Source organism: Lineus longissimus, chromosome 10 (assembly GCF_910592395.1).
Source record: "Lineus longissimus chromosome 10, tnLinLong1.2, whole genome shotgun sequence".
NCBI classification, from domain to species: Eukaryota; Metazoa; Nemertea; class Pilidiophora; order Heteronemertea; family Lineidae; genus Lineus; species Lineus longissimus.
This window is the reverse complement of record NC_088317.1, coordinates 5,444,654-5,458,718: the sequence shown is the minus strand read 5'-3', so window position 1 is coordinate 5,458,718 and position 14,065 is coordinate 5,444,654. Positions and strand designations below refer to the sequence as shown.

At 40.0% G+C, this 14,065-nt stretch overlaps 1 protein-coding gene across 2 annotated transcripts; it reads left to right on the top strand.

Moving 5' to 3' along the window:
• The first annotated feature begins 38 nt into the window (after positions 1 to 38).
• LOC135495131 (kelch-like protein 40a) lies at positions 39 to 5,174 on the top strand. 2 transcript variants are annotated; one of them, XM_064783563.1, is made up of 6 exons: positions 39 to 190; positions 523 to 1,630; positions 2,096 to 2,288; positions 2,859 to 3,059; positions 3,604 to 3,842; positions 4,080 to 5,174. In XM_064783563.1, the coding sequence occupies exons 2-6, from the start codon at positions 583 to 585 to the stop codon at positions 4,280 to 4,282; spliced, it is 1,884 nt and encodes a 627-aa protein (XP_064639633.1). In that variant the 5' UTR covers positions 39 to 190; positions 523 to 582; the 3' UTR covers positions 4,283 to 5,174. The 2 variants fall into 2 exon arrangements, with proteins under 2 accessions (XP_064639633.1, XP_064639634.1); XM_064783564.1 differs by having other exon boundaries at positions 40 to 87.
• The last annotated feature ends 8,891 nt before the right edge of the window (positions 5,175 to 14,065 follow it).

Below are 14,065 nucleotides of genomic sequence, written 5' to 3'. Positions count from 1 at the left end.
ATTTCTTTGAAATAACACTTTTCCCACATTCTGATATTTACTTGAGAATTCCCTCATGACGTCATTAATGGGGATTCCCAGGACATGGTTTGGAGTGTTTTATCGAAATTAATCAGTTTTATGTCAGAATGGAAATAATGACTTATTTCTTTGAAATAACACTTTTCCCACATTCTGATATTTACATCTGGTAGGATATGCCAATATATTATGTACATTGATTCAACATATGTATAGACTCGACAGTTTCGTTTGTGTTTTGGTAATGATCCAGGCTGATTCTGGATGCACTGCCCCCCCCCCCCCCCCCCCCCATCTCATGCACACACACTGCACAGCACAGTACACACACACCACCTCCACCACCATATATTTCTCCATTCTGTGTAATGACTGTTGTGATTGATATACAAGTAACTTGGCATAATCCTTAAACTAATCCAAAATCGGTGTGTATTTGAAAATGAACTAAAACCACAATGCCAGATTATAAATTATAGAATATTTTCTTTCATTTTTCAGAAGGAGATAACTTCTTAATCTTAGAATCTCAATCTGAACGAGGTAACAAATGATCCGAAGATGGCCTATTCTCTGCCATCATCATCTGCGGACGCTTCTCACAGTTCTCTGACAACACCATCACCCCCAAGTCAGGCTGAAAGAGGATTGGAAAATGTCTTCACCGATACGCGGAGACCCATCTCAATCATGGAAGGTTTGGCAAAACTCTATGAGACGAAACATCTCGTTGATGTCACTCTGTGCATCGGAAGCAGGGAGTTCCTTTGTCATAAGAACGTCCTGGCGATATCCAGTCCGTACTTTATGGCAATGTTCTCGCATGACATGTTAGAAAATGTTCAAAATAAGGTCAAGTTAAAAGACATTGACAGTGACACATTAGATGGAATTCTTCGCTACATTTATCGTGGAGAAATCGCGCTGACTGAGTCAAGCGTCCAAAACATCTTATCTGCGGCAAATATATTCCAATTGGAAAAACTAAAAGCTGGCTGCGAAGCATTTATGATGAAGCATATTAATAAGACTAACTGTATTGAGGTTTACTTCTTTGCTAAGGCACATGAATGTGACGCGTTGGCAAAAAAGAGCCGTGAAATTATCTGTACTCATTTCACAGATCTGTACCAGAGGGACGAGTTCTTGTGTCTGCCGCTGGATAACTTAGTCGATATCATCGCGGACAGTGACCTGAACATCTCAACCGAAGAGATTGTATATTCTGCGTGTTTAAAATGGATAAACCATGATTTGGAAACGCGTAAAAACGACGCAGGACGTGTTCTTTGTCACGTCAGATTTGCAAACATCAGTTCGTACTATTTCTGCGACTTCATCGAATCGAATCCGATGGTCCGCGATTGTAACGCGCTGCAAGACACGCTTGCTAAGGTCCGCTACTATCACATGTTGAAGAATCGTAAACAGGAACTTGATTTGAATTTTACGACTCGTAAAGGAATGAACGTTATTCAGGGCGTGTTGATTATCGCCAACCCCTACAGCGAGGAGAATCATATGAAGTTTAATAGCATGGAGATGCTTCTGCCGCATCATAGCAAGTTGCTACATGTTTGCCGGCTGCCGCAGAGCTTGTATATGCCTGGTAAGTGATCTCAAAGCGGCGTGGGTTAACCAGATGTTTGCTTTCTATCACTGGTCAATGTGCCAGTCTGTGACCCACAGTGGATGCAAATTGCGGTTACCCAGGCAGCTGGATGCTTAAGGACAAGACCATGTTCAAACTTGTGGGCAAACCGTACACCAATCCATCAGAAAAAAGAGGCTAATGTGTTCTTTACAAAATGTTGGTAAGATTATGAGTTATGTACCTTCATCAAAACTAATCCATTGCCTGTGAAACTTTTCAGTTTCCTGCTTTCTCCGCCGTAGTCGAAATAGACTTTATCACACAAAACACATATTTCAGCACAGGCGTGTGAGGCAGCGTGAGGATATCCTAATTTTTGTCCGATGTGCAGACACGACTGGTGTGGGAAAACTCATTTGCCACAGAGATCACATATAGTTTTGTTTTGTTTAAAGATAAGCTAAGTGTCTTCTCCTTCAGGTTGTTGTGTTGCTGGTGACCATGACGTCTACCTAGCAGGGGGCAGCGTGCGCAAACTCAACTACCGTGGTTCGATCACATCGGAGGAGGTGTCCAATTACCTCTACTTGTTCAACTGTAGTTCAAGGACGTGGGAGGTCAAGGCCAAACTCAAACAGCCAAGGTCACAACTAGTTCTTGTAGCCGTAGACAGGTGTGTTGAAAAGACTTCAGGGGCAATTTGAGTTACTGTACAGTGGAGCCTCCTTTAGCGGACACCCCTCTATTAAGGACACTCTCTCTATTACAGACACTAGTTGTAGTCCCAAATTGGATCTTTACATTCAATTTGACCACTAATCAGGATGCCTCTCTATTAAGGACAGCATTTGTCAGTCTCAAGTCTTAGAGAGGTTCTCCATGATGTTGTACAATGCACTTGCTCATTCACTCATGTGACATGAAATCAATCATAATCTCCACTCGATATTCTTTCAGCCGGTGTTATGCTAAGTTTTTCTTTGAGCTGGTGTTAGGCTAAGGTTTTCCTTTAGCTGGTGTCAGGCTAAGGTTTTTCTACTGCACTTGCTCACTCACTCATGTAAAATGGCATCAACTAGTTGTCTCGACTCAGTATTCTTTAAGCTGGGCATTACCTGACATCACCCCAGTTATTAAACGCCGACAGTAGTATTGAGTGAAATCTTCTTCTTCTGCCTTCTCAATCGAGACAAAGAAATCCTATCGTGTTGTTTTTCTATCCTCACTCCTTTGCTCTTTGTAGGTTCCTGTACTGTATTGGAGGCAGTGGTGGTATGGAGATCCTGAGTAACCTGGACCGTTACGACGGCCAGACCAACCAATGGTGTGCAATGGCACCCCTCCCAGAGGCACTGCGCTGCATGACGGCAGTCAGCTATAAAGGAAAACTTTATTCGTTTGGCGGAGAAGCAAGCAATGGAAAGATTGTGAATTCTGTTTACAGGTAAGAGGTGTTTCAGTTTGATGGCTTTGTCTATAATAGAGCATCTCACAATGCACACATCTTGCGATGCACACATCTCGCGATGCACACATCTCGCGATGCACACATCTCGCGATGCACACATCTCGCGATGCACACATCTCGCAATGCACACATCTCGCAATGCACACATCTCGCAACGCACACATCTAGCAACGCACACATCTAGCAATGCACACATCTCGCAATGCACACATCTCGCAATGTACACCTCAGCATTTGCCATTACTTCTGGCAGCAAATGCAGTATTTATTCTAATACAAAATGAAAACTGTTGGTATCGAGGTCCGAATAGGTAATTTTCATTCCGAATGTCTTTATCTCCAAAGTCAGAAATTTCAGCAAAAAGAATTGTCGGTAAATCTAAAAAATTGACCTGGTTTTTAAGCTGCAGTGGCTCCTGACTGGTTTTACAGTATGTATTTCTTGCTATTTCACTTTCTTGTATTGTATTGCACGATGTGCAGAGACAAAGCTAAATTGTTCGTTAATTGTAAATTTCAGATATGACCCGAGCGATAACAAATGGACCAACCTCCCACCGATGTTGAAATCACGAGCGCTGGCAGGATCCGCTGTCTTCAAGGAGAAGATATATGTGATTGGTGGGAACACTGCGGTCAGTGAGAAATGGAAGCGTGAGTTCTTGCCGGAACACTGTACAAGTTCGGTTGAGATCTTTGACCCAGCGGATAACACGTGGATGCTTGGGCCAGAGTTACCTCATCCGCTGTGTGGGGCAGGTAAGTTTGTTTTGTTTTTTTGATGCAGCATTACTGTAAACTCAGTCAGGAGCCGTTGCAACTGTCAAAATGGTATTATCCATTTTAGTGGAATAGGTCATGACAGATGTTGTGCATACCATCTAGTATCTACATTCTAGCTGATAGCTAGAGAGATCAGGTCGCGGTTTATAATCTGACTGTCAGTGTCATCACTTTATTAAAACTGGGAAGTCATTTTATCAGTCGTCATTTCAGGTGTCGTGAAATATGGCAACAGCATCCTCGTCGTCGGTGGCGAAGACGACAAGAGTTGGATGGCGGGAATATGCTCTCTACAAATGGAGGAAGGAAAGCACCAGTGGATAGAAGGAGAGCCGCTACCCACCGTCATGAGCACGTTCGGTTGCATCGTAGCGACACTCCCTCGGGAAAGCATGAGCCAGGACATGTTAACGTAGCTCGGAACTGGTTTCAGGCAGTTGTATTTTGATGCCCAGTTCTTACCAAAACCCTTGATCAGAAATGGAAGAAGAAAAAAGCTGACCTAACTTGCAAAAAACCCTCAAAATCGGTTCCTTTTTAATTAAAGATTTAAAATTTCACGGAGAACTGAGGTATACATCATTCCATTACTTCTGTCAAATCAATACATCTTCAGCAGGACGCAGAAATATCTCAAAAATCGGAAATGTCTCAGCCCTGATTGATGATGATCATGTGTCAGTGAAACTGTTCGTGTGCATATGTATGTTGTAGGCTTTTGTACCAGTGTTGTAATTTATTGATGGACAATATTGTTGATATTGAAAATGTGATATAAGGAAAACGAGAATGAGACTATAAAGAGCTCTGTTTAAAACACCTTTCTCAGAGTTTTATACCAGTGTTATAATTTATTGAAAGACGATATTGCTGACATTGAACATGTGATATTAGGAGAATTAGAATGAGACCAAGAGCTCTGTTTAAAACACCTTTCTCAGAGATAACCAGTGTTGTAATTTATTGATAGACGATATTGCTGACATTCAACATGTGATATTAGGAGAACGAGAATGATACTAAAAGCTCTGTTTAAAACACCTTTTTCAGAGTTTTATACCAGTGTTATAATTTATTGAAAGACAATATTGCTGACATTGAGCATGTGATGTTAGGAGAATTAGAATGAGACCACGAGCTCTGTTTAAAACACCTTTCTCAGAGTTTTATACCAGTGTTATAATTTATTGAAAGACGATATTGCTGACATTGAACATGTGATATTAGGAGAACGAGAATGATACTAAAAGCTCTGTTTAAAACACCTTTCTCAGAGTTCGCTACTCGGTCATACGCTGGTGCAGTGGTGGTCGGTTACCCTGATCATATTGCTGACATTCAAAATGTAATAACTTAAAAGAGAACAATGCTAAAAGCTTTGTTTAACTCTTTCAGTGCCCAGGATTTGGGCATTTTTGGGCATTGTCACTACCCAAAATCTCACAAAAATAATTGAGATACACTCATCAAAATTCTTCAAAACCTTTGTCTTTACCTCCTGTTTCAATAAAACAGCAGTAATAAGTAGGGGCATACTAGGATTATGTTCTAAATTTGTTTGAGGGAGTGGTATTTTTGGCCGATTTTCACCATTTTTCACCTAAAATGAGGGGTGGCAAACCCCACCCCACCCTCTCAGTCGAAAAAATTATTCAATTTGGACGCCCCAGGCCAGAGAAACCATATGAACCACATTTGAGTAGCTGGGGACATCTGGTGTCGTCTGGAGGAACTAAAATACCTTAATATTTAGGACGTACATGTACGTCCTTGGCACTGAAAGAGTTAAAATACCTTTTGCAGCGTTAACCACGAGGGTCATGCCCTCCCTCTATGTTAGAATACTTAATACATATTGTGTCTGTGTGTTTTATGATGCAAGGACATGTGTTATCTCATGACGAATTGCTGTTTTCGTGATTGAGATAACAGCAAGTTTTGACAATTGTTCGTGAATCGGGTATGTGATGTTCATCTAGTCTAATGTTTTATCCTTTTGTGCATTTCATTTCTGTGATACATTTCATGTCTGAATGTAGCTTCTCAAGTCCTGATCTTTTGACTTACAAAAAATATATTGTAATGTTCAATGATTAGTGGTCTGATAGAAATGGTACAGTCCCAGTTACAAGTAACATGCTTAAATTTGCTTGTGTTATGGGTATTAAATGTACATGAAACTTACACAGAACCTGTAGTATGCGTCGAACACGACCTACTTTACCTTTACTTGAGCTGTGCAAGACTTACATACACCTTTCACGCAGTAGGATCACCATATGTGACCCACCACAGCAAAATGGGTCGCATGTCGCACAGAAGATGAGCCTAAAATGACACCAGGACATAATAGAAGAAATTGATACACTCAGATTTCACAAAAGGCAGACAATAGTGAAATGAACAACCAGTCTGTCTCAACCTGTCAAGCTCGAAGCGACTCATTTTGCTGTGGTGGGTCACATGCTCTGCATCTGTTATGCATAAGATATATATATATTTATTTCGTACTTATGTACAGAATTACAGAGTAAGTTTGTGCGAAGTGCCAAGTGCAGTGCAATTTTCAGACTACTAATAAGCTAACATTGTTATTAACTAGTTAATGCACAAGAAGTTAATAATGTCATTACATTCCTCCTTATTTAAGATATTAGACTCGTTGTCTCTCATATATAATAGTTCACGAATTTGAAGACCTACTGGGACAACATTATTATTATAGGTAACATTAATCTTAGTCAGTGAGACATCCTTATACCATTTACTGCACATATTTACTGCACAGAAGGTTAAATGATTTTCCTAAAGCAGAACGACTACCTTTCACACAAAATGACTTACAGAGAGAAAAATACACATTATCAGATTTAAAAAGCACATCAAAATATCTAATAAATCTTTTTTCAACCTGGGCTTGAATACAACAATTATTTACAATCGATGGAAGGAGCTCATTATGGGTGCGATATGGTAAGAACATTAATAAACGGATACACTTCCTCCATGCTATATACAAATTCTGCACAAAAGGTGTGGAGAGATCCCAGCTTTGAAAACCATATAATGACATACAATAACTTTTGAACAGGCGATATTTTACATCAGGATTAGTATAACGAAATTGTGATAATAACATGTTTGTTCTCTTATATAAATCATTGACAGAGGCTTGAATTTTTGCTGCATAATATTCATCCCGAGTAAAATTCCTAAATGCACTTCTGATAGTGATGGTCTTAACACAGTCCCTTCAAATTCAATGTGAACATTAACTAGTTCTACAAAAACAAGGAGTTTCGTTTTCGTTGCATTAAATGTTATATTAAATTCTATTGAAAAGCTAGAGGCAATCTTAAGCATCTTTTTTAAAGCACTAACTGCAGGAGATAAAATAATAATATCATCTGCATAAGCAAATGCGCCACAAAAAATTGAACCAACATAACATCCTAAACCTGATTTCCTTAGAGAGATTAAAAAGTTCATCTAAATAAATACTAAATAAAACGGGTGACAATACCCCACCTTGCTTTACACCATTCCTCGCAGAGAATTCTCTCGAAACACTTCTCCCCCATTGGACAACCATTTTCTGTTGTGTGTACGTCATAGCAAGAAAACGTGCAACTAAGGGACATAATCCTTTTTTTGTCAGAAGCCGAAATAATTTGACAAAATGCACAGAATCAAATGCCTTGCTCGCATCCAACATGACACAGTATACATTTGTGCCCCGACTATTGTAATATTCAATGATCTCATTAACTACTGAATAACATGAAGCAGTTGACAAACCCTGTTTAAAACCAAATTGACCATCTGTTGTTGATAAAACATCCTGATGCTTTCTCAAAAACACATAATCTAAAATTTTACTTACAATACTAATCAATGATATTCCTCGGTAATTATCAGAAGTATTTAAAGATTTCCTTGTGTTCTTAGGTATAGGAATAATAGTTGTTTTTGAGAAGGCATATACACTATGACCATGTTTTATCATAGATGACAAAAGCAAAGATATATATACATGAAGTCTTTGTGAACCATGAATAAAATTATCAGATGTTAACCCTGCAGTGCAGTCCCGTTTTCCACTCTTCAGACACTTAATACCCAGCGCAACATCCTCGAAACTAATTGTATGGTTAGAACTACATTGGCCAGTACAACACTTTTCCCTGATACCTACATCAAATTCCCGCTTTAGGGTATTCATATCTTCCTCTGAATATGAAACACTGTTATAAATTCGTTCAAATTTCTCTTTAAAAACTCAAACCATCACAGCAATATGTACTCAACCAGTGTGTAACCACTGTAGCAGAGATTGTGCATGGCTTACATAATGCAGAGTACTGTTACCTGAATTTTTTTCATGCGTTTTTTTTTGGGCGGTCTTGGTCATTGCGGTCTGGCTTGATCCGCAAAAGTTAACCAGCACAAAATTTCACTTTCGTCGGTACATTGAGCATTACGGCTTTCGTAGCTCCACAAAATATAAATAGTTTTGCGTTAAAAGGTGGGTGCCCGCAAACAAAAACCACCGCTAGTATTTTTGGGGGGTTGCAGTATTTACTGACTGCATGGGACTGTGCACCAGATGCTGATGATGTGTAACTTGCAGGGGTTAGATGTGCTGGTAAGTCCTCTTGTTCAAATCTGAGAAATATTAGGGGGTTAGATGTGCTGGTAAGTCCTCTTGTTCAAATCAGAGAAATATTAGGAGGTTAGATGTGCTGGTAAGTCCTTTTGTTCAAATCAGAGAAATATTAGGGGGTTAGATGTGCTGGTAAGTCCTTTTGTTCAGATCAGAGAAATATTAGGGGGTTAGATGTGCTGGTAAGTCCTTTTGTTCAAATCAGAGAAATATTAGGGGGTTAGATGTGCTGGTAAGTCCTTTTGTTCAAATCAGAGAAATATTAGGGGGTTAGATGTGCTGGTAAGTTCTTTTGTTCAAATCAGAGAAATATTAGGGGGTTAGATGTGCTGGTAAGTCATTTTGTTCAAATCGGAGAAATATTAGGGGGTTAGATGTGCTGGTAAGTCATTTTGTTCAAATCAGAGAAATATCAGGGGGTTGGATGTGCTGGTAAGTCCTTTTATTCAAATCGGAGAAATATTATGTGTCAGAATATTCAATTGACATTTATGAAGTCAGAAAGATTTTATTATGGTTCCTGGTTCTTTCAGAACAGGAACCATATTGTGTTTGGTCATGGTGTCTGTCTGTGTGTGTGTGTGTCTGTGTGTCTGTGTGTCTGTGTGTCTGTGTGTCTGTGTGTGTGTCTGTCCAGTCTTATGACTGTCACAGCTCAGTTAAAATGAGGGTTAGAGGTCTAGAAACAGTTCCTACCCCTAGGTTTGTGGACACTAGCAATCTAATGAGCCCATCATTGTCAACTTACGACACGGGGATCATGGTGAAATTGACATTTTGAGATGTGAGATTTTGTCTGTCACACTTTTCAGATGCGAATATCTCTGTCCCTATTCAAGTTAGAAGTTTGGAAACAAGGTCTACCCTAGGTTATTGATGTGCCTGATTTCAATGAGTGCATCAAATTCAATCTCAGTTATCAGGGTCATGGTGATATTGATATATCGAATTTGATATTTTGAGATATCTTGACATCTGAGTAAGTTAGCAATGTGCAACCAAGTCTAGGTAATGTGTAGTTACCAAAGAGTTAAATGACATGAAAATGTACAGTGTCAGGCATTTGGATCATTAAGATATCATGAGATTTTCATATATCAATTTTGATAATTTGAACTATCTCGGTCTGTGGGAGGAGTAGAGTCATGGAACCTTCACCTATGCCCAGGTTATTGAGGTTGCCCATTCAGGTTATGCAATGACCTTGAAGGTCAGAGGTCAAGGTCAAGGTCAAATCACCTGCCAATGAAACCACTGATATTTCAACTGTTTAGTCTATGACACGGGAACAACATGCCAATCTATATCTTCTGTGATGCTTTGAAGGTCAAATGTCAAGGGCAAGGTCGAAAGTTATGAAGCAGGCATCCTCTCCTATCTCGGTCTGTCGAAGGGGTTGAGTTGTGGAGCCTTAACCTTAACCAACTTTGGGTGGACCACCTGGAGGCCACTGCTGGACCACGTCATTAGAGGAATAACGTTGAAAACAATTTGGAGACGTCTTTTCTGCCGTCATGTGGTGCCACCTGTTACCCTGATATGGTCTATTCGAATCAAAACTGATGTCGATAAAACGGTTCCGCATCGTGCCACACTGTTTTCAGTGTGAACACTTAATACGAATTAAGGTTTAAATTCAATTCGAATTAAAACTAGTGTTAACAGAACTTTATTTCAACATTCGGCACATCGGGAACCATCAGACATTTACAATGTCATCTTGTTACTTATTGTTTACGTTTATAAGTGTTGTTATTTATCCTTTTAAAGGCCTACATCGTTCGTTAAGAATTTTGAATTTGTAATTGAATTTGAAAATTTCAATTGCGTGAATATACTAAATATAAATTTCAGCAGCGCCATTCTGTAGACTGATAAACAGATACTATAGATACAAAATTTCAACAAATTCGTATTCATAATAACTGCACTACAGCATTGTCTATTAGTGGATTTCTATTAACTGGACTACAAGTGATTAGGAACGGTGTACCCCTTTAGCCACTGCCAATGCTATACAGATTTTATTATGTTCATGTATGTTAGCATGAGTGTTGTTCTATGTTTTGAAATTAGGATGTCATCCATGGATGTTCATGCATATCTGCTGAATATAAAGATCAGAAATAAAAGAAATCCATGAAAAAACCTTCGCTTCTGTTCTATATTTGAAGAAAAGATCTGGGAGGACTTCTCTGAGAAAGTACAGTGGAACCTCTCTGAGCGGACACCTCTCTAATAAGGACAACCTCTCTAATAAGGACAACCTCTCTATTAAGGACACTTGTTTTGGTCCCAAATTGATTGTTTCCATTCAATTTGACCTCTAATCAGGACACCTCTCTATTAAGGACAGCACTTGTCAGTCCCGAGGATGTCCTTAATAGAGAGGTTCTACTGTATCTGAAAGCAGGGGTAAAACTATGGCCAACTGACACTCCAGGACTCTTACTTAGTGCGAAATAATGCAAAACAGCTGGGGTCAGAGTTGCCACTAAATGAAGACACCCCCTAGAACATGGTACAGTAGAACCTCTCTATTAAGGACACCCTCGGGACTGACAAGTGCTCTCCTTAATAGAGACTATTGTCCTGATTAGAGAGGTCAAATTGAATGGAAACAACCTATTTGGGACCAAAACTAGTGTCCTTAATAGAGAGGTGTCCACTAAGGGAGGTTCTACTGTACATGTTGGACGGCAGCTCTTGCATCTATTATTGAACAGTGGAGATGGGTAGCATACCGTCCCCGTTTCCCACTCCTCCTACAAGTCTGAACATGAGAACAGTTGAAAATATGAGACTCATCTCGCACTCTAAGTGGGACATCAGCTTGAACTCAACACTGTCGTCGTTTTTGAGGCCCGAGTTCACCACAGCGGACTGGAAACCCTCATTTTAATGACATAATATGCTATTTGATTAAACCTTTAGATCCTGTAACATTTCTATGTGTTTCCTCGAAATTCCCTGGAGCATTTCAGTAATTTGTATCCGAAAAGACCCCCAGAACCTCCCCTGTACAAGCCAGCCACTAAATGTCCATAAGATTTCATCAACAGATTCCTATAACTCGCCGAAAGTGCAGGATCTAAAGAGTTGATTATCATTGTTCCATGAGGGTCAGTCGAAGCCCAACAACGATAATCAAGTGTTAGGCTGTGTTCCTATAGGTTATTCGTTTGTCAACCTGTGGCATTGTCTCCATAGCTTGTTCCCTGGTACAACCAATGGGAACATCCAATAAGCCAACTATAGGGTCGTTGGTGTGTGGCACGTCAAATAGGCTGTTACCTTGTGAACTTGTGGCTTAGTTTGCATTGTCTCCATAGCTTGTTCCCTGGTACAACCAATGGGAACATCCAATCAGCCAACTATAGGGTCGTTGGCGTGAGGCACAGCAAATAGGCTGTTACCTTGTGAACTTGTGGCTTAGTTTGCATTGTCTCCATAGCTTGTTCCCTGGTACAACCAATGGGAACATCCAATCAGCCAACTATAGGGTCGTTGGCGTGTGGCACGTCAAATAGGCTGTTACCTTGTGAACTTGTGGCTTAGTTTGCATTGTCTCCATAGCATGTTCCTTGTAAAAACCAATGGGAACATCCAATAAGCCAACTATAGGGTCATTGGCGTGTGGTACATCAAATAGGCTGTTACCTTGTGAACTTGTGGCTTAGTTTGCATTGTCTCCATAGCATGTTCCTTGAAAAAACCAATGGGAACATCCAATAAGACAACTATAGGGTCGTTGGCGTGTGGCATGGCAAATAGGCTGTTACCTTGTGAACTTGTGGCTTAGAGCTTATCATATCATTCAGACCTACATGTAAACAGAAAATAAACAACAAAACAATTTTTTCTTCAATAAACATTAATCTCAACAGTTTATTCATTGACTAATATATGCAACAAATCACATGGTGTCTTTTAGTTCCCAATAGGTGGCACTTTATACATGAATAACATGAGTGAAATGAATACCGACCACAGAATCTGTCATCAATGGAAACAAACAGTTCCTGTCCGGTCAGGGACAGTGTGAGTAGAATAAATTAAGTCATGCTGTCGAAACATTCTGACGAGATACATATTTTGTCCAACTAAAGCTAAGGGGGTTACTCCTCAGAATGTCTGTGGCACATCTGAGTCCAATAAATTGCTGGTATGGTGGTATTTTTTTGTCACATCAGCCCCCTAATTTCAAAACCCAACCAAATGCCCACAAAAATGGGTAATACCGACTAGTAGACTTTAAAAGACTCGATGTAAGCGCATGACGTCCCAGGCTGACTTACTAAATTAGGGGGTTTTATACACATCTGAGTGACCACCATTGGTTGGGATTTGAAATCAACCTAGCCAACAGGAGTGGGATCAGGAATCACCCCACCATAAGGAGTGGGGGACTCAAATCACCCTGCCATAAGGAGTGGGGATTTGAAATGGCACCCCCACAAAGGGGTAGGGATTCCAATCAACCAGCCCTACAAAGGGATTTAATAGAATTTAGTGACTGGTAATTCGCTGATGTGCTACACTCATGACCAGTCCCCACCCTCTTATGGATATGCAAGATCAACCAACGGCCAGCAATCAAATAAATTAACGGATATAAAGCAGATCTGTGCACTATGAGCAACCCTTATTAATTCTGCATTACTATTAAGCTACTAAGTAAAGTGTGATTGTCCTACTTAAATAGGTAAACCATGTACCGTAATCAACATCTATGATTTATTGGTCCCAACATACTTGAAATTGCACAAACCCTGTAACAGAAATTATTTGTCGTCATTTTAAAAGCCAAGGCGGGTCGTCAAAATTTTGAAATTTGTAATTGAATAGAAATTTCAAATTGCTTAAATACCTACTGGAATGCATATTTCAACATAACTGTTGTGTAGAGAGATATGCAAATACTATACATACCAAGTTTCAGCTAAGTTGCATGCATAACTGTGCTAAGGCATCGAGTGTAACTGCATTTGTATTCGGAACTGCTCTAACTTGCAAAATTTGCCTTTAAAATTGTTATTTTCTGTCCGATTTCGAAAATTCAAAGTTCCAAAGAGAGAGAGAGGCATACCTGTTTCCATTTCAGTTGTCAAACGAAGCCCTTTTCAGGACCCAATAAAAGTAAATCCTACAAATGTTTGAAATGTCTCATTCCTGGAAATGAAGTTCAATGCCAATTTGGCGTGTTTGCCCAAGTCAATATATGCTAAAGCCTGCACCACACGGTGAAAATTTGCGTGATGCAAGTGACACGCGTGCACGTTGCGACAGGCAAATTCTCACTGTGTGGGGTCGTTTTTTGCTGCGTATCTTCCTCGCGTGTCGAGACGCAGCCGATCTAGCATGTTTGATATTTTCTCGACACGCGAGGAAGTTAATCACCGTGTGGGGGCTACCTGCAGCAATGTTGCGCGAGTTCGACGAATCACAACAAGCAGATCGGTCACATGATTTATAGGTCAGTCACATGATACCAAAATGGCAGCGCCCGGGAACTGTCAAATCCTATGAGAAGTAT

Coding starts and splice junctions, on each gene's coding strand:
- LOC135495131 (XM_064783563.1), top strand. CDS start 583: ATGGCCTATTCTCTGCCATCATCATCTGCGGACGCTTCTCACAGTTCT. Junction 3,060..3,603: donor ATTGTGAATTCTGTTTACAG/GTAAGAGGTGTT, acceptor TGTAAATTTCAG/ATATGACCCGAGCGATAACA. Junction 3,843..4,079: donor TCATCCGCTGTGTGGGGCAG/GTAAGTTTGTTT, acceptor TCGTCATTTCAG/GTGTCGTGAAATATGGCAAC.